We start from the raw sequence: 26,301 nt of genomic DNA on the forward strand, positions 1-26,301 counted from the left end.
ACCTGGGGAGTGGGTTCCGTGTTTTCTTAACATTGGCAACACCAGTGCATTATGGGTACAGTTCATTTCATGTGGTGGACATTTATTAATTTTTTTCAATAAACCCTGAGGATAGAAGGTTGTGGGAGACGATGGCACAAATCTCAAAGGTGCAGTATGGAGAAGTGATAGCTTGCGGATGGCAGTGGGAACATTGCGTTTTCCTATGCCTCTTCCTTTTCGTGTCTCTGTTGGATGTTATTTTGAAAGACTGAAGAACTTCTACCCTGCAAGGCTTCAGAAGTTTGTTGGGAAGCATATCGAAAGGGGAAATGCTGTGTTTATTAGAAATGTGAGGAGAATTAATGCAATATTGAGTATTGCCATATTAGTTATAGTGATAAGTATATATTTATATTGCTGTTTGAGGTCATTTGAGTCAATGTTTATTTTAATAGAAATGGTTCAGTTGTTGTGAGAGAAGGTGGACTGAAGAAGTAGCTTAGTCAGGGATGTACTTGCTGCAAGTGTGAAGACCTCAGTTCAATTCCTAGAACCCATGTATAAGGGAAACTGGTATAGTGGTGTGTGATTATAATGCTGGCCCAGGGGAAGTGGAGAGAGGTAGATCTCTGAGCTTCTTGACCAGCCAGTCTAGCCTGTTAGGCAAGAAACCATGTCTCAGAAAACAAATTGGATGTGCCTGAAGGAAAACACCCAAGGTTGACCCCTGGCCTCCACCATATGCAAACACATGCATGTGCACCCACACCCATATCAACATACATGTACATATTTAAAGGGTAGATGATGTACCATAATTCAGCTGTTTTCCTGGTGGTTATCTAGATTTTCTTAAATTTTTTACAATTGTAAATAATGCTTTAAGAAATATATACAATATTTTTTAAAGCTGATAGATTGATAATAATAGAATTATCAGGGCAAACAGTTGAAATTATTATCTTTTTTTATTTTTGTACAGCTAGTAATACTTGCATACTTTTTTTTTCATGTTCTAGTGCAGACTTACTCTGGTAGAGTCCAGTCACTAGACATGAACTGGGTGTGTACTTGGAAACCTGGGTTTCTGCTTTGGATCTGTTACTTACTGATAATCTTCAAGTTTGCTTTCCGTACTGCATTATCTTTTCCAATGGAAGCAACAAGGTGATGCTTTAACCAGCTTTGCATGAGTTCTAGGTTAAAGATCAGTGATAATATCTGTGATAGTTTTATTGCTAAAACTTAAGTAAGAAAAAGTAATTTTAGAAAAATAGCTGAGATTACTGAATTATAGATGAGATGTAGCTCTTCGTGAGGACATTATTATAAACAGTATTTGAAGAAGTGGTCAGTTTCAATGTGGTGGGGTTAAGTAACACATGTGAATGAAAGGGAATCCTGTTAGCTAGTCAGTACAGTCAGTGTATGAGAGAGAGGTAAAATCAGAAACCCGAGCAAACCACATCTGTTCATCTTGACAAACTGAAGTGTCGTTTGCCTTCTCCTTCCCATCTTCTTCTCTTCTCAAATAATGCTTATGGAAGAGCATTCCATAAAAATAATACTCATCTAGAGAGTTGCTTGGGTTCAAAAAAATGTGTAGAAAGATATCTTATCTTGTTGATAAGGACCGAGTGTAGTAATAGATGAAGGCAGATTTATGATGTATTCTCATCGTGTCAGAGTCTCTGATTGCCTTTCATTTGCTTGCCTTTAGTTTCTTCAGAAGTTGAAAAAATATTCTTCAAGTTCTTCATCTAAAAACTCCCAAGTTTTTCATCAGCTGCTGTTAATTCTTCAAAACCATAGACTAAACATAATTTTATTATAGATCATAGCTGACATTCAGTTTTAAAAATACATTGATGGAAAATGATCTGGAGAGCAAAGTTTAAGTGTGGTCTCTTACACTTTACAAGGCAACATCTCAAGCTTCAAGGGCATGTAACTCTTGGTTTTTTGAGACAGGATGTCCTGTAGTTCAGGCTGGCCTCCTGGTTCCACCTCCCCAGGATTGGGGTTACAGGCATGTCTGACATTCTTGGCTTAGAAGCATGTAACTCACCGGACTAGAGAATTAGAGATTTATATTTGATCTTAGAAAAGATGGTGATTTTTAACCCAGACTACAGTGCTCCATGCTAGAGCCATTAATTGAATGAGTATAAAGCTATCCCTAAGCATGTCGAACTTTCAACCTAGAGCCAGTCTCTTCGGTAAAGAATTGAGAGAAAGCGTGTGAAGAAGGTGCTCCGTCGCCCTGACCTCATCACTCCTCTTGGAGTCTGTGTTAAGTCAGTGTGAGTGACCGCAGGAGCCCTGCCCTGTAGCCCAGACATTTGGAGCCCACCACCGTAAAGAGACAACGGTCATTTGCATTGCAATGAACTCTTCAGTTCTTCAGTAACTTAATCTAAAGTACCTGATAAAAACCTAGTCTCAAGATGGAACATACACATATTAGCCTTGAGGTTTCAGTCTGATAGATAGTATTGTTATTGCAAGGTCATTTAGTGTTTCGCTGAACAGTAGTGTGTGGAAATGCAGTCAGTGTGTGATTCAGGAGGTGTGAAGAGGATTAGTCACTATGTAATTTCTGGGTGCAGTGAAATACACAGCGCCTTTAGATGGAGCCTGTTTGTTTTCGTAGCCTGGGTGACAGGTTCTAATGAAGCGCTCCCCCGTGAGGTTACCATGACTGGCTTCTCGTGTGCAGATGTAAGCTACTGGGGAGGAAGGAGGTTGAACCAGCGTCATTTGAGTAACTTGAAACCTTTCAAAGAAAGAGTGCAATAGGGTGTATTTTCCACTCTTTATGTGATAATAATACTCAGCTAATAAGTCACAATTTGAAAACACAAAATTTTAGTTTTATCCTAATTTGACTTTAATGTCTAAGGACAGTTGTATGAATGTCTTGGCACCAGAAGCCATTTTTTATAAAAGGTACAAATGTCACTGACATAAAAATTTAAACTTCAACCATGTATCTTGCTAAGATAGGGTTTTCAACATCGAGTTCCAGTTTCAAATCCTGAGCTGACAAGATTGCTCTCTGGGTTAAGAGTGCTTGCTTTGAAAGCCTGACAACCTGAGTTGTTCAGTCCCTGGAACCCACAATAGAAGAGAGGACCAACTCCCTGGCCTCCGTACATGTCCCCGAACCATGCACACACGTTGTACACACATACATTGTTCACAATAATTATGAGTAAAATAGAGAAAAACAAATAGTGCCATCAGAAATTAGAAAATAATTAGGATGACTAAGGAAAAAAGAAAGATCAGTGGAAAAGTAAGCACACATTTTATTAACAACATTTTTCAGAAGCTCGACTTCTTAAATTTTAAATGATGACTCTAAGCATTACAGCTTTCCTTCATTACTGAGTTAACTTGATTCTTGGTTGAAATGAATGAAAAGATGTGGTGTCTTTCAGAAACTACATCTGACCAGAGTGACATCGAAGGTAGGATCAGAGCTCTGAAGGAGGAGCTGCGGAAAAGAAGGTCGGTGGTGGAGCAGCTGAAGAAGGAGCAGAGGAAAAGGCAGAAGGAAAGGCTGAAAGCCCAAGAGGCCAGTCTGCTCCGACAGCTGGAGGTGAGGTGACCGGTGGGGGCGAGGTGACCGGTGGGGGCGAGGTCGGGTGCTCAGCTGTGAACTAAATTTAAACTCACAGGTGAAGCGCTGATGTTGGAGTACTGTTAGGAAAGTAGTGGATTGGGATTTTTCAGGAGTCATGTGGTCATATTTCATCGTCTTTAAAAATAAATCTGAAGATGTCCCAAATATTAAAATATTAAATACTAAAGTACATTTTTTTCTGATTAAGATTATTGTTGTGAAAAAGATTATCCTTATTCTCTTAAAACATTAAAATGGATGGGTGGATGGGTGGATAGACAAATAGATAAATCTAGATATTAAAATTGTTGTCAACTTTTCTCTCTTTTTTTCTTGCTAGTAGGCCACATAATTATTACAATCCTTGAGCTAATTTAGGACAGCTCCTAAATGATAGCTTTAAGTTGAATCTCCTCCTAACTAAGCTCTAGCATCCTTCTGTATCTACCTGACACTAGAAATCGGATTTTGCTGATCTCTCCCTCCTGTTTCCTCCTCCAGCCCCAGTTTTTTCCCAGGTTCCTTTGCGTTTCATTCCATCCCCATTGCCCTTAGTCTAGGGCTGGGTTAGCGCTGGAAGCCCCTTACCTGCGCTATTGGTACATTGGTACAGTCTCTTAGTCACGGTTGCCTCTGGCTGATTTCCTACAAATGTCAGTCTCTCTGTCTCCCTCTCCCTCTTCTCTTTCCCTCTGTCTCTCACTTTCAAGTTTGTTTGTTCCTTCCCCACCTCTGCCTGCCTCCCTCCCCACCTCTGCCTGCCTCCCTCCCCACCTCTCCCTGCCTCCCTCCCCACCTCTGCCTGCCTCCCCAACCTCTCCCTGCCTCCCTCCCCACCTCTGCCTCCCCAACCTCTCCCTGCCTCCCCAACCTCTCCCTGCCTCCCTCCCCCCCTCTCCCTGCCTCCCTCCCCACCTCTCCCTCCCTCCTCCCACCTCTCCCTGCCTCCCCAACCTCTCCCTGCCTCCCCAACCTCTTCCTCCCCCCCCCCCCCCCGCCTCCCCCAGCCTGTCCCTGCTGCCCTAACCTTGTTGTCCTAAATCACAGTGTCGTCATGAGATCCATCTGAACCTCCCGCTAAATGACAAGAATCTGGTCTCAGGTCACCACCGAGAAAGCTGTCCAGACCTGGGCACTTTCAAGTTTTCAAAACAGTTGAAACTCTTCAGCCTTAAGTTTACCAAATGAGAGAAAATGCATCGCTGTGTTGAGCCACAAATTTTCCATCCTTTTCATTAATTTTTACCCACTGATCTTTGTTGTTCAACACAGTTCTTCCTGTGTTTACTAGTTTTCTTAGGAAACTAAGATGACTATTTTTATATGTGGGGAACTCAGATAATTGAATGTATTTTTATTTCATCCTCATGTCAATGAAGTATGGGTATTACCACTGTTTCACAGATAGAGGAAACTGAGTTTTAATAAGATTAAGGACTTACCCAGGGACACACAACCCATAGGTGATAAAGGCAGGATTCCATTTCTAATTCCAAATTTTAAATTTTTCCATGAAAATAGGCCTGTTGATAAATGTGGAATAAACATTTGCACATGTACATCACATGGAGACAGAGCAAGCATCATAACTTGCATGGTGTTTCAAAGTTAGAAAAGTGGTTATAATAATGACCAGACCCTGGAAAGCCAAACATTCCTATAATCAGCTTTAGGAGACTGAAGTGGGAGTTCAAATCTACCCTGACCCACACAGGGAGTTCCAGATCATTCTGAGCTAGCACTACTGAAACCCTGGCTGCAGGGAATTGAAGTACACAGCAGCAGAGATACAGTGGAAAGCCATGGGAGAACCAGTTCCTAATGGAGGTGACAGGAAATGAGAGGAGACTAAGGAGCTGGGCGATATCCAACTGGCCATGCAACTGAACTATTAAAGTGACACTGGAAATGAGAATAAACAGGAGTGCTAAAAATGTGCATTAATACGATTCTAGTCTCGGAACATGAAGCAGGAGGATCTGAGTTTGAGCCAAGCCTGTGCTGCATATGAAAATTCTGTCTCAAAGTTCAAAGACTATTCATTGATAGAAAATCTCTAGAAAAGTGCTCTATGAGCCATCTCATTCAGTATTTGGCTAAATGGCTAAATAAAAATGGAAGAGAGTTATATATTTAAGTTTTGAAATTATATTATGTCATAGAGAACTATGCATGGCAATTTATATGAAAAAAGACCTAGTGGACTTTATTGGTCACCTGTTTAGTAAGTGAACTAAACTTAGGTCAGTATTGCTTTCAGATCTGAGTAGCTATGCCTTCTCTGTAGACCTAGCTAGATGGGCCATCTATGTTTAGTTAGTGATTAATATCAGAACTTATCAGACATTGATGATTCAGTTGAAGATAATATGGATAAGAGTTGTAAAAGTAGGGATTTTAGTCTAGACATTAAGAATCTGTAGCAATTAAAATGGATCCAACAATCTTTCTTTCATTCTGTAAACACTTATTAACACTCTAGTTTAGGCCAGACAGATACATCCTGGATAAAAAGTGCTTAGGTTTTGTTTTCAGCTACTACATCAATAGAGTTGTACAGGTGAGTTTAGCCCTCCAAAAGGAGGACAGACATAATAGGTAGAGAGCCCATCTTGGATGCCATACTAATGACGAGCAGTGAGGTTCTGGTGATTAGTAAAGAGTGTGGTTTTAATAACCAGGCGACATGTTAGTAATTCTGACCACTGTCTGACTGGTTACACTCAGTTTTCCCCAAGGACTTACTATATCTTAGAAGTTTACTACCATTGAAACTCAGAGGAAAAACAAGGTGGTAGCTCACACCTTTACTCCCAGCACTAGGAGGCAGGGGCTGGTAGATGGAGCTCTGTGAGTTCAAGACCAGCCTGCTCTACATAGTGAATTCCAGGTCAGCTAAGGCTACATAACGAGACCCTACTTCAACTCCCCGCTGCAAAAAAAAAAAAGAAGCCACAAAATAATAGTGTATCCTTTAGACAATAACATATAACAAGTTTTTAATGCGTCTGGGTTTGTATTACCACTTCATAAATACTTAGCTTTGGATTGAAACTACCATTTCTTTCTCCTTTTTTTGCAGTGTTGAAGATGTGGTAGGGAACAGGGAGGGAAATCTTTATGTTCTGTCTTTTTACTGGTTTAATGTTTAAATTATGCTATTTAAAATTTTTAAATACCCTTATGATTTAAAATAAAACATTCTGCATAATAACTCCTCTAACTCTTCTAAACTTAGACTTACGATGAATTCATTAAGAAAACTGAAGGTGAGCTTAGCCAAGATTTGGACACATCACCAACATCCAAACTTCAAATTAAAACTCTCTCCTCTGTTTCTGAAAAACCCAAAATCAAGCCCCACCCACTACACAGGTAGGAACTTCACTTACATGTATTCTGCTTTATGTGAGAAGGAAAAAGGGAAGATTTTTAGTAGGAGTTATCTTTAAGTGGCAGTAAGTCATACAAATGAAAATACTGTTGTTCCTGGCAGATATAAAGTATTGCATATGCTAAGTACAAGTTAAATGCCTAAGGTAGAGATTGGCAATGTGTGTGTAACCTGCAGCCTGGTGGGTGCAGTGGAATAGAGTCTCAGCATTGGTGGGAGTAGCCGTAGAATTAGTTGTAGATCTTTTGAAAAACAAGGCAATGTTTTAGAAGGCAAAAATATCTGTAACCTTTAACTCTATAACCTCATGTCAAAAAAAAAAAAAAAAATAAGCTTGATAAAATACATAATACCAAAAACTATTTGCATAGTATATTTATTATAACACCCTTTGTGTTTATCGTAGTATCTATTTATAGTCATAAAACATTGGAAATAATCTTTAATTCCAAAAATGAGTAAAATATCTCAGTAAATGATGGTTCTATTCAGGTAATAGAATATTATACACCCAGTAGAAATACAGAAGACACCGGTAGCAGTAGTAGAATATGTGTTAGTTATACTAGATTACAAAGTCAAGTTATAACATCTAAATGGTTTGGACAGTGGGTAAGAGGCCAGTGAGTACAGCTGAGAACAAGGAAATGTGAAAGAGAAGAGCATTCGTGCATGATGAAGAGAGAACCAGTGGGCATACCATAAAAGGTAAATGTGATAGAGGATTGCTGGAGTCAGGAGAGACTGGAAAAGCTAAGCAAAAGCCACCGTAAACGCTTTGTATTCGCTTATTTTACTGTGAGAAGATGTGGGCCTTTAAAGTTGTTTTTAAAGTATTTGGAGGGCTAGGACAGCTTAGTGGTAGAACACTTGCCTACCATGCACAAGACTGTGTTTTAACTACCATTGAAACTCAGGAAACAAACCAACCGACAAGGTAGGGTGTGGTAGCTCACACCTTTAGTCCCAGCACTGGGACTGGTAGATGGAACTCTGTGAGTTCAAGACCAGCCTGCTCTACATAGTGAATTCCAGGTCAGCTAAGGCTACATAGTGAGACCCTACTTCAGCTGTGTGTTTTTAACCTGCATTGATATAAGAAAACAGGAATAAACCAAATGCTTTGCTGAGTTTGGTATTGCCTGCCTGTAATCCCAACACTCAAGAGGTTAAGGACCATGAGTTCTAGACTAACCCAGGCTACATAGTAAGCTTCATATTACCCTGGTGTACATAGTGCAATTCTATGTATTATCCAGCCCCCCACCTAGGGAACTAGAGAGATGGCTCAGCACCTAGGAGCACTGGCTGCTCTTCCAGGGGTCCCTGTTCAAATCCCAGCACTCAGATGGCAGCAAATAGCAGTCTCTACACCCAGTACCAGGGGATCAGATGCCCTCTTCTGGCCTCTGCAGGCATTGTATGCACATGGTGCACAGGCATACATGTAGGCCAAACACCCATGAATATACACACACACATACATACATACATACATACATACATACATACATACATACATATATTTTTTTAAGAAATAAGGAAAGGGAAAAAGAAAGAAAAGAAAACAAGGGCTAGAGAAATGGTTCAGTAATTAAGAACACATACTGCTCCTGTAGAGGACCCAGGTTCAATTTCCAGCACCCGCATTGGATGGCTCACAACCATCTGTAACTCCAGCTCCAGGAAGCTCCAGTGCCTCTGTCTTCTTTGGACACCTACATTTATGTAAACACACCTACACACAGATACCTACACACGAGACACAGAATTGAAAATAATTTCTATAATTTTTTAAAAGAAAACAAGATGAGATGGCTCAGCTAGAAAGCACACCTAGAGTTTGACCCCTGACCCCAAAGAAGGGTGGAAGGAGAGAGTCAGTTCAGCAGATCTGTCCTCTGACCTCCATACATGCACATACTAACACCTCCAAGATAGTAAGAATCGATAAATAAAATTTGAAAGAAAAATGTTGAGGCTGGAGAGGTGGCTCAGTGATTTCGAGCACTTGGCTGCTCTTGCAGAGGACTGAGATTGGATTCCCAGTACCCACAAGGTGCCTCTCAGCCTCCAAAACTCTAGTTTCAGAGTATGTGCCTAGGGTGAACAAGACTGACTTTACCCTTAGCTCCTCAGAACAAGAGAGACTGTGTGTGTGTGGGGGGGGGGGGATTTGCGGTTTTAATGGTTGAGGCATACATATGGAAAGGAAAGTAAAAGACATACTTCTTGCCCTCAGATAGCAGGAGGAAAAGAAGTCGAATGGTTATAAATCCAGATGAATGTGTAGGTAGAAAGGCTAGGTAGTGTGACCTGGTACCTAGTGATCTCTCCTTTTCTCGTGGAGTTCATCCACAGAGAATGACAAGGGCCAGAAGCAGGCTTGGCTGTGTAAGGTGGTAACTGTTCAAAGTATCTCCTCAGAGAAGAGTAAAGATTTGTCTAAGAATGTCCACTTATTGTCAGTTATTGTAGTATCCACGTTATATTTCATCTTCTTATTACTTTTTCCACTTCAGATCTGAAACAGCAAAAACATGGAAATCCATACCAGAGTCAGAGCGCTCCAGAGGCTCCTTGGCATCCATTGCTGAACATGTTGGTATGTGCCTGAAAGAACAAAGTTGTGTGGACATAGTTGAAGGCCCACAGAATTCCACCTCTACCCAGTGAATTTCTGGGGCTACAGAGATGGCTCAGCAATCAAGAACATGTAATGCTTTCCCAGAGGACCCACATTAGGTCCCGGCACTCATCTCAGAGTGGTTAGAACTGCCGCTAACTCTGGCCGCAGAGGCCCTCAGTTCCCTCTGGACTCCACAAGCATCCACACACATGTGGTAGAAAGATGGACAACCTTGATAATTTAGAGAAGTTCATTTCCTCAATGATTGATCATTTTTAGTACTTGCATTTAATCTTGCTCTTAGTTCTCTAAAAGAACTAAGCACAAACAGGGTCTGATTGTTACTTACTTTGATTGGACACTTGGGCTCAATCATCCTTTTACCTTAGACTCCCAAGTGCAGGGACTTTGGGAACTTTTGTCTCAGCACTCAGTTCTTTTTAAGTCAGTTTTTATTGTCCCGCATTTCTGATAAAAAGTGAGGCATGCCGGGCAGTGGTGGCGCACGCCTTTAATCCCAGCACTTGGGAGGCAGAGCCAGGTGGATCTCTGTGAGTTCGAGGCCAGCCAGGTCTACAGAGTGAGATCCAGGACAGGCACCAAAACTATATGGAGAAACCCTGTCTTGGGGGGAAAAAAAAGTGAGGCATGAAAACCAAATAGCTGCATGCTGTTAATGTCTCTAAATTCCTCCCTAACCAGATTGTGTATCTATTATGTGATAAATGATTGTAGTTTTATTGTTCAGTTTAACTCAAAGATAATAATTATTAGAAAATTATTACTGAAAACAAAATGTTGGAAACTAAACTGAGGCAAATAAAAACTGCTTTCCTACCATTAATGATGAAGTGGAGATTTGAATAAAAAACCTAATTCGTGATTTGTTAGCTCATTATATCATACTTTCTTCTTAGTTTGCCACTTTACCCTAAAGGTCATAGATTTGCAGATATAGTAATCTTACATTCTCCTCTCTCTCTCTCTCTCTGCTCCCCCCCCCCCCCCGCCGCCGCCATGGGGTGTGTGTGTGTGTGTGTGTCCCCACGCACACATGCACACTTTTCATCCTTCCCCCATTCTCTCTTTCACATATACACACACATCAGAGAACTTAGGGTCTCCAGGAAAATTCGTTAAATTTTCTAAAAATGTTATTGTGTGTGTGGGAGGGTGTTTTAACCTACATGTCTGCACCACATGTGTGCCTGGTGCCTGAGGAGGCCAGAAGAGGGCATCAGATCCCCTGGAACTTGAAAGTTCCTATGTAGGTACTGGGAAATGAACCTGGGTCTTCTGCAAGAACAGCAAGTTCTCCTAACTGCTAAACCATCTCTCTAGCCACCAAAAATTTATTTTTTAAAAGAATAATAGAAGTATACCCTACCCCATGCTCGTCTTCTTAAAAACTGTGCATTCTCTATACAGCCCGTTTCCCCATGGTTTGAAAGTATCATATTAAACGTGATGTCATAAGCTTAGTCCCTGTTACCTTATAAATTATTCCAAACCTGAAATTTTAATTTTCTATTTATTCTCAATGTAGTAGTGTTGTTGTTTGAGACAGGCTTTCTCCATGTACTTTTGGTGCCTGTTCTCGATCTTGCTCTGTAGACCTGGCTGGCCTCAAACTCACAGAGATCCTCCTTGCTCTGCCTCCCAAGTGCTGGGATTAAAGGTGTGCTCTGCCACCAACTGGCTGTAGTGTGTGTGTGTGTGTGTGTGTGTGTGTGTGTATTTATATATATATTATATATATTGTAAAATATATATTTTATAAAATATATATGTATATATATTTATAATTTTTTTTAAAAGAAAAAACTTATAGGATAACCAAAATAAGTCATGTTTATTGACCAGAGTTTTTCTTAACTGAGATTTGGCTTTTATTTAAATTTTGGGTCTCGGATTTGAAAGACTGATTAAATAATTTTATGTGATTTTTTTTTTCTTTCAGATTCTTCATTATCATGTTCTGAGAGAGCTCTATCAGAAAGATCATTATCTGCATATGCAAAGAGAGTGGTTGAGTTGGACAGCCGGATAGAAGAACACTTGCAGGCCTCATCTCCAGTTCTGTCATCGAGAAAAACCCAAACAGAATCTGGAGACTCTCTCAGAAGTGCACCTAATAGGATCTATGATCTGTCAGAAGCTAAGACTGAAGAGGCTAGTCAAAAATCAGAAATACAAGAACTAGAATACACACAACTGGAGAAGAGTGAGGCTGAAGATGCTTGTTCTGGGCAGTCGGAGGGACCGGAAGTCTTGCTGAGACTAGACCTGACCTCTGAAATCCCTTCAAATAAAGAGCTTCCTTCCGACTCAACAAAGATTCAGAAAGATTCAACTAAATCAACCATTAAAATTTTTCATGAAAAAGAGAAAATATTAAAAGAGAGTCAGTCTGATCAAAGTGTAGATCATAGTCAAGACATCCAGTCAGCAAGAGATATCCATGAGCAAAAAGGCGGAGAGAAAGGGGACTCAGCCTTGTCAGGACACCTTTATGCTCCTAAAGAGTCATCCTATTCTGAAGATTTTGAAGTGTCTTCTTTCAAGAAAGGGATTTCTGCTGAAGAGATTAACAAAGATGACTCCGAGGTGTCGTCATCGTCACTCAGGAAAGACTCACCGTCCTACAGAGAGAAGTCACAGCCAACGAGGAGCTGTAGAAGCAGAGCCTCTGGGTTTGGTAGTGACGATGACGACATCAGTGAGTGCCTAAGCGAAAAGAGCCTTTCCATCCATAGCAGTGTCCACTCTGAAAGGCTGCTAGAGCTCAAGTCCCCCACTGAGCTGATGAAGAGTAAGGAGCGCAGTGACGTGGGACATGAACACGGCGTTCCTAACTCCCTTTCCCTGGCTGCAGTTCCTGCTGCCGATGAGCTACTGGACTTCCACATCGGGGATAGGGTGTTAATAGGCAATGTTCAGCCAGGCACTCTTCGATTCAAAGGTGAGACTAATTTTGCTAAAGGATTTTGGGCTGGAGTAGAACTGGATAAACCTGAAGGAAATAACAATGGAACATATGATGGCATTGTATATTTTGTGTGCAAAGACAAGCATGGTATTTTTGCTCCTCCTCAAAAAATATCTCACATTCTAGAAAACATTAATGACTATATAGACATAAATGAAGATGAAGAATCTTATTCTGATGAACATTATCAATACTATAATCAAGAGCAGAAAGATATAAAATGTCCAAAAGACAGAGAAGACGATATAGCTGAGTATTTTTGTGAGAAATCGCTACCCAGTATGCATAATCTAGAAGCCTCAGTGGATACAGATAGAAGCCTTAACATAGAAACAGACAACAAACTGGACATTTCTGGGGTCCTAGAAGCCCATGTTCACCAACAGTCTTCAGTAGATCCCCTGATTACTTGTAAGGAGGACAAAGCCCTTGATTCGGGCGCCACAGAAAATGTTCCTGATGCTGCAGGTGCTCCTCCAGACAGCATGGCTTCTCAAGAGTCAAAGCTACAACAGCTTGCAGAGAAGGAAGAGAACTCCTATTCCCAAGTCTCAGAAAAGCCTTCTACCCCACTTCTGGATCTTTTAACAAGAGAAAAAAACCAACTAGAAGCTCAGCTGAAGTCATCAGTAAGTGTAGAAAAAAAGTCAAAGCAACAACTGGAAACAGTCAGCTTACTGACAGACAGTTTACTAAAAGATTTTGTGACAGACACAGTCAGTCAACTACAACAAATCAAAAAGGCTAGGAATGAGAAAATCCAGCTTAGCAATCAGGAATTTCTGGACCAAAAGGAAGTGCTGCCCCAAGATCCAACCCAAAATATTGAGGAACAACTACCCAGTGTTCCGAGTTGCTTTTTAAAGGTCTGAATTGGAAGATGAAAAAGAAGAGCTCTCTTCTCCAGACATGTGTCCCAGACCTGTGAGTATTTTATCTAGAGAATCTGATTGCCTTTTGTTTTAGTCTGTGGCTTGAGGTGGACACATCCCCCAACCTGCTGCTTATTAGATACGGTCACTATGTTTTTCAAGGACGTGTAGCTCTTTTTCTGTCTGAAGTGTAATTGCCCTCTGTTATGTCATGAGTAGTCACCATAGGGTTGTCATGAACACTCTCAGGTGGTGGGATCTGAAACATCTTTTAAACTACTATATTGATGGCCCCTGTAATGGTCCACACACTAGATCTCCTTCCAGATTGTTTGGAACTTTCCAGTGGGGTTCTCAACCTAAGTCTCTTTCACCTATCTATTCAGTTATGGTGCCCTACAGAGATTGTGATGTTGATTTTGATAAAACTGAAATATATCCTCTATGACATAGACTCAGACCATCAGCTTGTTTAGGTTGCCCATGGATAACTAAGGAAAAGTAATGATTTTGTGTAACTTGAGCCAGATAATCACCAAAGGTAAGAATTTTCGTTTCCTGTTTCAGAATCCCAGGGATAGTCCTTCAGAAATAGAATGTTTAATGATATACAAAAGGAAAAAACAAACTAATTAATAAATATTTTATTATAAAATTTAATCATTAGGTTTATGTAAGCAGAATATAGAAAGAGGATAGTTTTTTCTTGTTCATCATTGACCACTGTATTGTATTTTTACATATAGAGATATTAAAAACATAAGTAATAAATATGATTTGTCTTTTAAAAGCTATTAAGGGGTTGGGATTTAGCTCAGTGGTAGAGTGCTTGCCTAGCAAACGCAAGGCCCTGGGTTCGACCCTCAACTCCAAAAACAGACAAAACAAAACAAAAAAAGCTATTAAATAAGGTATAGTCACCGAGTGGTGCTTTATTTGAATGTTTTGTTTCTGTAGGAAAGCCCAGTGTTTGGTGCCAGTGGGCAAGAAGAGCTAGCTAAGAGACTTGCTGAACTTGAGATCAGCCGCGAGTTCCTGAGCACACTAGATGACCAGGACTGGTTTGATGAAGATTTTGGGTTAAGCTCTTCTCACAAGATCCAAAAGAACAAGGCAGAAGAAACAATTGTACCCCTAATGGCAGAACCTAAGCGAGTGCCCCAGAAGCCATGTGAAACACTATTGGCAGTTCCCCACACGGCAGAAGAAGTGGAAAGCCTTGTACATGATGCGGCAGAGGAGCTTTGGAAATGGAAAGAATTAGGCCAGGACCTTCAGAGCCTCAGGATTCCTACAAAACTGCTGGGCTGTGCCAGTAAGGGTCTAGACCTAGAAAGCACTAGTAAAAGAGTCTACAAACAGGTAACACACAAGGATCGTTGTTCTTGAGTTTCTTGCCTATTTTCTGAAATTTGGATTCTCAGCCATTTTATTACTGTTGCTTTGTGTTTTGTTTGTTTGTTTCCCTCTGTTAAGGCGGTTTTTGATTTAACAAAAGAGATTTTTGAGGAAATATTTGCTGAGGATCCAAACTTGAATCAGCCTGTCTGGATGAAGCCATGTAGAATCAACTCGAGTTATTTCCGACGTGTGAAAAACCCAAATAACCTGAATGAAATCAAGGTAAGCTGCAAGCTATCAATTATCTCCATTGGTTGGTTATTTATACAGATCTATAAATGACATAGAAGCAGGCCCTTGTCTATATATGCCATATGTATTTGTTGACTGGGTCCATGAGTAATAGAGGGTGTGGTGAAAGGGAACATTGACTCCTGGAATTTCTAGGCACTGGACAGTCAGGTCCTGCCTGGTGCAGTCTATCTGCATAGTCTCCTTACCTCAGCAGGTTTTGTTGTTGTTCTGTTTGGTTTGGTCCATGCTGACCTTGAACTTTGAGAATCCCAAGTGCTGAGATACTAGCCTCGAGCCACCAGGCCTGACCATAGAAGTTTCCTTTTCAAGCAGTGCTTCTCATAGTTAATTATATAGAAATCATCTGGGGTGCTTGTTAAACAGAGCTTCTGAGGAGGACCCTAAAATCCTACTCTCAAGTATGCAGTTGCTAATACTGTTGAGGCCAGTGCTGTTTGTGAGCAGTGAGGTTTAAGAGTCGGGTTTTTCAAACTTAATCATAAAAATCCTTTTAGAAAGATTTTATGCTTGCAGACACCAATTTATTTAGAAAATGTGTTGTTGTGTGGTCAGAGGTTGGCAAACTATGGGCCATGGGCCAGATCCAGCCATTAACTTTTACAGATCATTTTTGTTGGACCACAGCCAGACTAATTTGTGTTTGTTACTTTCCTACTCTAACAGTGGAATTAGATAGTTGAGACAAAGACCATGCAACCACAAAGCCTTACTTACATCTGATCCTTTACAGAAAAGCTTCAGCCTCTGGCTTAAAGTTAGCAGTTTCTCAGAATACACTTGCACCCTCTGTTCCTTCCACTCACCCACAGTAATAAGCCTCAGAGTGCATTGTGTGCCTGTTTGTTGATGGGAGTAGTGGTTTGAGGCACACATTGGCAGTTTGAGAATCTTGTCCAATGATTGTGATTCATAAATGTGTTCTCCACTGAGCTCATTGTTGATTGATGGAAACACCTTTAAAAGTAATAAAAAAAAATTGAATTGTTAATAACAAAACAAATAAACAAAAATAAGACAAGACATAATATATAGGCCATCATCAACTGCATATCATATGTCTACCTACACATTAAGCATAGACTAGATACTGCATACTCATTTTAGTATTAAATTTTATTTTATTTTATTTATTTATTTATTTTGGTTTTTTGAGACAGGGTTTCTCTGTGTAGCTTTGCGCCTTTCCTGGAACTCACTGTAGACCAGACCAGGCTGGCCTCCAACTCATAGAGATCCACCTGGCTCTGCCTCCCAAGTGCTGGGATTAAAGGCGTGCGCCACCGCCACCACCACCACCCCCCGGCAATATTAAATTTTTTTGTACTTTACAAGGATTTTTAAGAATAATTGATTAGATACTGTTAATAGTTAAATTGCCATGTTACAGATACACATAGTGGCACATGCTTGTAATTACAGCATGTAGGAGGCTGAGGCAGGAGGATTATGATGAGTTTGGCACTAGCCTGGGCTATCGAGTAATACTCTGTCTCAAAAACCAAAATAAGGCAAAGAACTTTATCAGGCCTGTCCTACTGAAGTGTTCTTAATGTTTTTAATGTAATAATTTGAAGTTTGGTGTTTCAGATGAGGTTTGCGCTATTCTCATATAGCCCTGCTTCCAGCCATTGACGTGGGGTTTCCCAGTTCAGAGGCATGTTTTATGCTTTCTTGACCAGTTTTGCTGCCATCAAGTTAGCTGCTGAGGTGCTGGAGTGATGACTCAGCTCCTCTTGCAAAGGACACAAGTTTAATTTCCAGCGCCGCCTCTGGTCTCCTACATGAACATGCTCATAGATGCACACATGTACGCATAAGTGTTTTTCATGTATGCTAATGGTGGTAGCCAGGCGGTGGTGGCACACACCTTTAATCCCAGCACTTGGCAGGCAGAGCCAGGGGGATCTCTTGTGAGTTTGAGGCTAGCCTGGGCTACAGAGCGAGATCCAGGACAGGCACCAAAACTACACAGAGAAACACTGTCTCGAAATCTCCCCCGCCACACACACACACACACACACACCACACACATACACACACACACACACATAAAGTCAGCTCTAAGGTAATTTTTCTTTGAGATATAGCATTGGTTTTACTTTTATATGTTCTATAAAAAATAAAAATTGTTAAGTGAATAAAATCTGAGTATTTGAGATGTTTTTCCCTCCACCTTGCTAAATGGAACTAAATGGAAGAAAATTAGATGGTCTCCTACCACAAATATTGTATAGGCACAAATCTGTTGTGGAGCCACGCACACACACATCTGAGGACGTCTGCATTTATGTCTTCCCTCTTGTTTTCCAGCACTTCCTAACAACCGAAGTACTCAAATTGTTCAGTCTCAGGAAGGAGCCAAGCCACAAAACTGACTGGCAAAAAATGATGAAATTTGGAAGGAAGAAGAGAGACCGAGTAGATCACATCCTGGTCAGTGCTCATAGCAAAACTATTTGTATTTTGGTCGTGTCCTCTTAACTCAAAATGTGGATAGAGTTCCAGAGGAAAGTGTGTGTGTAACTGATCTTGAGTTGATGAGATTGAAACTCAATGCCTTCAACTGCTGCCTTCCCACCCCCCAGTTTTAGGAATGGCTTTTTCTGTTCTGTTGAACAAATATTTAACTTAGCCAACAGAAATTTGTGGAGATGTTGAGAAGTCAAACTTAAGTGAACCACAGGTGAAGGTAGCGAAGTAACAGGAAAGCAGTGTGGATCCTGGAGCCAAACTGCCTGCATTTAACTCCGCCAAGTTTCTACAACCCTGCCAAGTCTCACTTCTCCACCTTCCAAGTGAAGGTGACAATATCTACGTCCCTGATCGAATTATTAAGAGAATTAAGTGTGTGTTTATTTTCAGGCATGTGTTGCTTAGGTGGGGATACATTCTCAAAGTATACCCTTAGGTAAGTTGTAATCTAAACATGACAATATTTACACAAACCTAGAAGGTATAGATCAGCCATATATATGACTGCAGGAAGCCTGCTGCTGTACTACTAGAGCATACTGTTTCTTAGTAGACTTTTATTTATAAGTGGGAGTACACTTTAAAATAACAATAAAAAGTATAGGCCAAGATGTATATAAACCAGTAATAGCCATTATCAAGTACAATGCATAATTATAGGCATTGTTTTTTGTTTGTTTTTTCGAGACAGGGTCTCACTGTGCTGCCCAGGTTGGCCTCTAACTCAGTCATCCTGTTTCAGCCTTCCAAGTGCTAGAATTACAGGCATTACTATACTTATTATATGCTAGCATCATGGCCATTTTGTTTATTGTATCATTACCCCAAACACATGAGTGATGGGTTGGTTAGGATTTTGTGATAGGAATTTTTCAGTTCTCTATATAGTCTGTCTCTGACCATATGTCTTTATGCAGCACATGACTAAAATTATAAAGCACTCAGAACATTTCCCCCTAAGCAACTCAATAAGTATTAGCTGTTTTCATTCTGTTTGTTATTATCACCATTGTCCAGAACATTAGCTGGAGAGGATTTATTTGGCTTTATGATACATTTCTCTAACTTTAGAAAGCGTTGATCAGGTCTGGGGATGTAGCTCAGCTGGTAGGATTCTCTTCTTGCATGCATGAGACCCTCAGCTTGATTCTTAGCACCAACAAAGAGAGAGAGAGAGAGAGAGAGAGAGAAAGAAAGAAAAAGAAAATATGAATCAAACAAAGAAAATATGAATCAAACAAAGAAAATAAAATTCTGTATCTGTTCTTCCCTAAAATGAATGTGAAGCTAATCTTAGAAGACTCAAGTTAGCTCCGATTTAATGCTAAAGTGAATTTCATTGTATTCAGACTTTTCAGTATTACCTGAACTAACATTTTAATAATGAAAAAAGTATAATGGTATTATCTATCTGTTTATCTGTCTATCTATCTATCTATATCTCAAGTGTCTTATTTACTCAATAAGTATGTGAGAAAGTAATTGTTTAATCTTTTATTATTCTTTTGCATATTATTTCAATGGTTCTCAACCTGTGGGTCTTGACCCCTTTGTTGTGAGATATTTACATGATATCTATGAAATATTTACATGATAATTCATAACAGTAGCAAAATTGTAATTATGAAGTAGCAACAAAACAATTTTGTGGTTGGGGATCAGCGCAACAAGAACTATATTAAAAGGTCACAGCATTAGGAAGATTGAGAACCACTGCCTTATTTGGTCTTTACAGCCATTATCTGAGGTAAAAAGAACGAATTGTCTACTGTTTTGCAAGTGAAGTTTAGGTTGAAAGGTAAGTGACCATCTAGCAAATAAAAATCAAAGATTTAGCCAACTAATCCTTCCTAGAACTTTACCCTCAAGGAGGTGTATATGTCTAGATTTCTAGAACATTTTAAAATTTGAGTCTTAGAATCAAAATTTTGAAACCCTTCACTTCTTAGAAATGAAAGGAAAAACTGTTGAGAGACACTCAGTCGAGGATTGCATCAGGACTGGTGTGGAAGTGACAAGCAAGGAGGCTAGACCCTGCTTATTGGCTCCATGGCGGGGCATAAGCCGTGGCTTGCAGAGGGTGGAATTCTAGACTCTGCTCCATTGGCTCCATGGCAGGGCATAAGCCGTGGCTTGCAGAGGGTGGAATTCTAGACTGGGCAATAAAACAGAATAGGAAATGTGCGGCATCAGTGAGAGGAAGCCCACATGATGAAGGAGCGTCTAAGGAAGTCCCATTGGGTTGGGATCTAGAGGGCTGAGATGGTAGAAGAAGGATTCAGGGACTGCAGAACTCTGCACTGGACTGTGCATCAGTCTCACCTGGAACATGGGTGAGATTAGAGAACTGGGGAGGAGTCACTCTGAGTCAAGCTGGAAAGGTAGTCTTCGTCTGCAATACTTTTAAAGCATTGTTAAAGACTTTGGATTTTGTTTTTGAAGCAAGGACTTTAAGTAGGGAAACCTTGAAGATTAGATTTATGATTTTAAGAAATCATGGGGGAATACTTGAAATGAGTATGGAGGAAGAGATAGGTACAGGGTATGATAGTGAAAGATAATACTCAAGGGTGTTAAGTAAGATGTCTTAGATAAATATTGTAAGATGTGTGAAAGAAGTCAGGAAACAGGCACAGGTAGATACCAATGCAAAAATAAACGTTTACTGTGCAGGACGTCCTGCTAGTTAGACTCTGACATCAAAGGTTAGGAAGACATTATCTTAATAGCACAAGGAGAAGGGAGTGATTTGGAGCCATCTTCTGGCCCAAACTGATTATCAGAAATAATAAATTATCTAAGATATGTATAATAAACAGACTGATCTGAAGCTCTTTATGAAGTGTATCAAAACTAAGGTACCCCAACAGCAGAGGCTCACATCATGTGCCACAATTTAAACCATTTAAGCAGAGTCATCTCTCTGTTACCGTAAAATTCTCAAATATTAAATAAGATGTTTCATTTGAAATTGAATATTATTTTAACCTGAGCAGGGATGGTGTATGTCTGTGTTATAAGAATTGAAGAGATTTTCAGACATAGTGGTGCATGCGTGTAATCCCAGCACTCAAGAGACTGAAAGAGGAAGAAGATTGAGAGTTCAAGACTAGCCTGAGCTATGTAGTAAGACCTTCTCTCAAGGAAAACAGAATTCTTTGCTTGTAGTTGGTTGTCTTTAACTCTTTGCTCTTTGGCTCTTTTGGGGGGCCCGCCACCCAGCTCCCAAATAAATACACACCGAGACATATTCTTTCTTATGAATGGCCAGCCTTAACTTGGTTTATTTCCCCTCTGTCTTTGCCTCTGGGCTTTTCCCTTCCTCTGTATCTTTTCTTTCCTTCTTATTCCGTGGTGACTGGGTGGCTGACCCTTCTTTTGTCTCTCCTTGATCCCTCTTTCTCTCCTATTTATTCTCTCTGCCAGCCCCACCTCTCCTTTTCTCCGGCCTTGCTGTTAGCCATTCAGTTCTTTATTAGATCATCAGTTGTTTTAGACAGGCACAGTATCACAGCTTCACAGAGTTTAAACAAATGCAACATAAAGAAATGCAGCACATCTTTGCATCATTAAACAAATGTTCCACAGCATAAACAAAAGTAACACATCTTAAAATAATATTCTACAACATTTACTTGCTCTTATATTTTAGAGATAGGGTTTTACTATATAGCTCTGGCTGGCCTGAAACTCTATGTAGAACAGGCTGGCCTTGAACTTAAAGAGATCTACCTACCTCTGCCTCCTGCATACAGGGATTAAAGATATCACTGTTTATCTGCCAGAAAAAAAGAATTTAAGATATAAATAAGAAATAAAATAAAAAATATTATATAAATATCCTCTTTGCTGGTCATATGTGTATAGATTTTTATATGAGTTTGTTCTCACTGTATAATGAAATGATAGTGTTAATTTCTTGAACTAACTAGTAACAAAAAATGCTAAGTAAACTAGTCTTTCATACTATTAGACAATCTAGGATCTTTAAAAACTAATGGTTTTATATTTTATAGGAAGATGTAAACCACAAATCATTATTTTACTACAGAAGAAGAAAGGCTCAAAAATAAGAATTTTTGAAAGCTTAAAATTTTATTATACTCATTTTAGAATTTAAAGCAAATTTTATTATGCTTATTTTAGAAAATTTAGAAAGTTCTAATTAATCAAAACTAATATTACCACCTAAATAGCTCAGTATTTCAATGTATGTAGATTTTAAGTTTTTTGGTTTTTGTCTTTTGAGACAGGATTTCTCTGTGTAGTTTTGGTGCCTGTCCTAGATCTCACTCTGTAGACCAGGCTGGCCTCGAACTCACAGAGATCCTCCTGGCTCTGCCTCCCGAGTGCTGGGATTAAAGGCGTGCACCACTGCTACCCAGCTGATTTTAAGTTTTTTGTAAAGAGAATTTCCTAAATGGAGTCTGTAGTTCCTTTTTGGAATGATTGTTTTATTTAATAAAATGTAGACACTTTTCTTTGTCCCTAGATGTCCATATACATACATATATATATATATATATATATAAGTATTTTAGTGTAGACCTTTTCTTTTTTGTGCATTGAACGCAGGCTCCCTCCCATTAGTTCTCACAAAGTGTGCTTCTCTGGGTAAGGCAGGCTGGTGGTTGAGTTGAGCCAGGTGCCCTTCTCTTTGGCTTCCCTCACCCATTTTAGGAAGCCATCTCCGCTCTTACAGTGAGTGCTCAGTATGCACATTAATTCTCTTGGCAAGAATCTTGCCCTTAATGTGCTTGTTTACAACATTGCCCGAGGCATGCTGGGTGATGCTGTAGACTCCTCTGGTTCTGCCATAGTGACATTCCCGGGGCATTCCTTTTTGAGCAGTGCCCAGTCCCTTGCTGTCTCTATCACCTTTCTTGTGAACTTGTGTGGCTGTGCCCAAAGGAATAACGCTGTGGTTTTTAAAAGGCCTAAAAGCAGGTGCAGCTCTTCTTTCCCTTTGTGTTTGTCATTTTGGGGAATGCTGGGAGATGGCTGCCTTGGCCAAAAGCTATTTTATATTACTTCTGACCATTCTATTTTTGTACGGAAGTGTAGTAATTACTTGTGGATATATTGTAGTTTATTTAACCATTCCTCTGTAATGAACATTTTATGGTATTTTTTTGCACATTTTTCTGGTAATTTCCTTAGGACAAATTAGCAAAAGTGAGGTACAATTAGGTGTGTGCAGTTTACAGAGTGTGTGGGTGCCAGCTATAAACATGTATCAGTTACCGATTTTTGAAAATCTTCACTAAGAATTTATTTGGCTATATGTAATTTCATTCCTTTTTAAAACCCCCCTTCTTGTCTGTTTTTCCAAATCTTCTATATGTTTAATTATAAAAAAATATTTCAGAAGTATAGAAAAGAATAGATGGCCACATAAGACCTTTGTTCTGTATCTCTTCTTCCGTCAGTTGCCCCAATCCTAAAGTACAAACTTTAAGGTTCCATTAACTTTGGGTTTTCAGACCCTTGGTCTTTACCTAAAACTATCTGTTTCAACTCGATTTCTGTTGTGGCGGCGGCTGCTGCTGCTGCTGCTGCATCCCAGGCCTTGGACGTGAGCCAAGTTACTATCCTGGCCCTCATTGCTCTTGATCTTGAAAGGTAGCTGAGTGTAGAATTCTGAGTTGGTAGATAGACCTTTGACCCGAGCAGTTTGAAGTCCTACATCATTGTAATCTGACCTCTCTTGTTCTTGAGAAATCTACTGACTCATCCTTCTGGAAAAGTATATTTTCTCTTTTTTGTCTCTATGTGATTGATGTCTTGTGAGAGTTCTGAGTTCTCTGCCTTCTAGTCCTTATGCTTGTTCAGTGGGCAGGTGTTTTTGCTCAGTTCTGAAAGTATTGTCCTGTTCTCGGGCTGTCTTTTCCCCTTTCCCCGTTCCCATGGCGCTGTTTACCTGCCCTCTCTCCATGGCTCTCATCTCCTCAGGGAAGAACTTGGAGCACTAACCACTGTTAGCCCCACCCCCCTTTTTTTCTGGTGCTTTAGATGATTTCTCCTTTGTAAAAATAGAATTTTATCTTTGGTTTGCTAGAGCTGTGTGTGTTAAGACCAGATCTTATGGTATAACCCTGGCTGGCACTGATCTCTTGACGATTCCTCCTGCCTCAGCCTCTTGAGTTCAGGGATTATAGTTTTGAACCACTGTGCTTTGTCTTTTTGAATGTGAATTCTTGACAGCTAGTTTTCGTGTGTGTTGGAGAGGTGGTTTCCCAGGCTGAGCTTACTCTCACTGTGTACCCGGGCTGAGCTTACTCTCACTGTGTACCCGGGCTGAGCTTACTCTCACTGTGTACCCCAGGCTGGCCTCCACCTTGGAGCATTCCTCCAGCCTGAGCCTTGCTGGTGTTGGGATCACAGGCATGCACCGCTGTGGTGGTTTGGATGAGAATAGCCCCGTGGGCACGTATCTTTGCGTGTTTGTTCCCGTTGGACTGTTTGGGAGGGATTGGGAGGTGTGGCCTTGTTGGAGGACCTGTGTCACTGGGCTTTGAGGTTTGGGGAGGCCAGGGTTGGCCCAGTGTCTCTCTCGGTGCCTGCCGCTTGCACATCAGAATGTGCTCCCTCCACAGTGGTAACGGACCCCTGAGACTGGAAGCCAGCCCCCAGTTAAATGCTTTTCCTTGGTCATGGGGTCTCTTCCCAGCAAGAGAACAGTGACTACAACACCCTCACACCCAGTTAGTCTTTTTATATTTACTGGGGTGTCTGTAGCCTGAGAGGACGACTCAAGAGTTAGTTCACCCTTCGCCCCTCGAGGGCTCTGGAGAACAGACAGGCCTCAGGCCTGCACTCAAGCACCTCTAACCACACCCACCCACAATCTCACCAGGCCCCCAGTTAGGCTTATTTTAGAATAAATGGTTTTTGATGGAGTCCAAGAGTTCAACCTTTTTTAAAAAATAAACCTTTTTTTTTTTTTTTCCTGTTCATTGTTGTGTCTGTGTGAGGGTGTCAGATCTCTGGGAACTGGAATTATAGACAGTTGTGAACTGCCATGTGGGTGCTAAGAATTGAACCTAGGTCTCCTGGAAGAGCAGCCAGTGTGCCTAACTGCTGAACCATCTTTTCAACCATTCTTAAAGTACAGCATTTGACTATTATAGCTCAAAAGAGTGAGAAAAGATGGGGTTCTTTTTCAACTTGTTAAATTTGAGATGTCTCGTAGATATACAGATGGAGAAGTCAGCCATCTCTACATAGGGTCAGGGTTTTTTGGCATCACTAGACCAAAAATAAGTGAAACTCAAGCACCCTTTCACTGAGTTACATCACCATTCCCACATGTGGAGAGCCTAAAAGCCAATCAAGAATCCAAGGCAGGAATGGAGCACACATGGATTAGAGGTTCTCAACCTGTGGGTTGCTGTCCCCTTTGGGGTGGAACGTCCCTTTCACAAGAATCGCATATTGTGTTTACATTATGATTCATAACAATAGCAAAATTACAGTTATGAAGCAGCAATGAAATAATGTTATAGTTGGGGGTCACCATAACATGTGGACTGGATTTAAAGTCACAGCATTAGGAAGACTGAGAACCACTGCCATAGATGGAGGTTAAAGCCATGGGGCCAAGACTGGGTGAGTAGACAGGAATCCATGAGCAAGAGGAAGAGCAGTCAGCTGGGGAGAGCTTCAGGGAGAGGGTGGGATCGGATTAAAGTGTTTCAGAGAGAGGGTGGGATCTGTGGTGTCATAAGTCTCTAATGGCCACGTAGGGTAGAAACTGGCTTAGTAGGAGATAATTCTTGACCTCAGGGTAGTTTTGGTAGTGTAGATGGATAAGCTTGATTGGTGTAAGTTTCATGAGAGACGGCTTCAGAAATGCAAAAGTAAACACTCAAAAAGAATTATGTTGCAAATAGAAAAACAAAGGAGGAGGTAGTGAATTGGGACAATTGTGTTAATTTGAGAGAAATCTGTTACTGGATGCTAACAGGTAGGAGTCAGTAGGGAAAATGTGACGGAAGAGTATAGTACCCATAGTAGATGGAATATGAGGTCCACATGGTGGGAATCTGTAATGTTTGATCTATGGTTACACTGGGGAATGAATAAATTGGGATAATTAATATGTCTGTTGCATGGGATACCTGTTTTTTATGGCAAGACATTTAAATTTTACTTTACTATTTTGGAACATAAAACACTTTTTTTTTTTACTCTGGTCATCTGTACAGTAGATCTCAAAACGTACTTCTCCTGTCTGGCATGTACCCTTTGACCAGCATTCTATCTTCATCCGTGATGCAGAATTATGATCACATATAAGTAAGACCATGTATTTGTCTTTCTATGTTAGCCTAATCCACTCAGCCTAGGTTCTTTTGCTTTATTACAAATAGGTATACAAATATAGTCTCATTATGCCACATTTTTTCATCCCTAGTGGACACTTCTGTTGTTTTCATATCTTGGCTGTTGTATCATGAGAATGCAGAAATCCCACTAACAACTTTCCAATGCCTTTGGATTGAAGGATATTATGGTTTTCCATTTTTTGAGGTACTTCCCTAGTATTCGATGGCTGTAGTAATTTACACCCCCACCAACAATGCACAAGACTCCTCCCTTTTTTCTGTGCTCCTACCCACCGACTCCGGCCCTTCCAGCTCTCCAATCAGCAGGAGTTCAGATGTCTCACAGGATTGA

At 40.4% G+C, this 26,301-nt stretch overlaps 1 protein-coding gene across 1 annotated transcript in view; it reads left to right on the forward strand.

Moving 5' to 3' along the window:
* Cep350 (centrosomal protein 350) overlaps nucleotides 1–26,301 on the forward strand; it is a 143,785-nt gene that overhangs the window by 108,372 nt on the left and 9,112 nt on the right. Inside the window, 8 exon segments of the mRNA XM_036201773.1 lie at nucleotides 3,426–3,586; nucleotides 6,849–6,985; nucleotides 9,527–9,609; nucleotides 11,594–13,488; nucleotides 13,490–13,546; nucleotides 14,452–14,856; nucleotides 14,971–15,117; nucleotides 17,461–17,583. Of these exon segments, the coding sequence (XP_036057666.1) occupies nucleotides 3,426–3,586; nucleotides 6,849–6,985; nucleotides 9,527–9,609; nucleotides 11,594–13,488; nucleotides 13,490–13,546; nucleotides 14,452–14,856; nucleotides 14,971–15,117; nucleotides 17,461–17,583 (3,008 nt within the window).

The sequence above is a fragment of the Onychomys torridus genome, chromosome 11 (genome assembly GCF_903995425.1).
Source record: "Onychomys torridus chromosome 11, mOncTor1.1, whole genome shotgun sequence".
Taxonomy (NCBI): domain Eukaryota; kingdom Metazoa; phylum Chordata; class Mammalia; order Rodentia; family Cricetidae; genus Onychomys; species Onychomys torridus.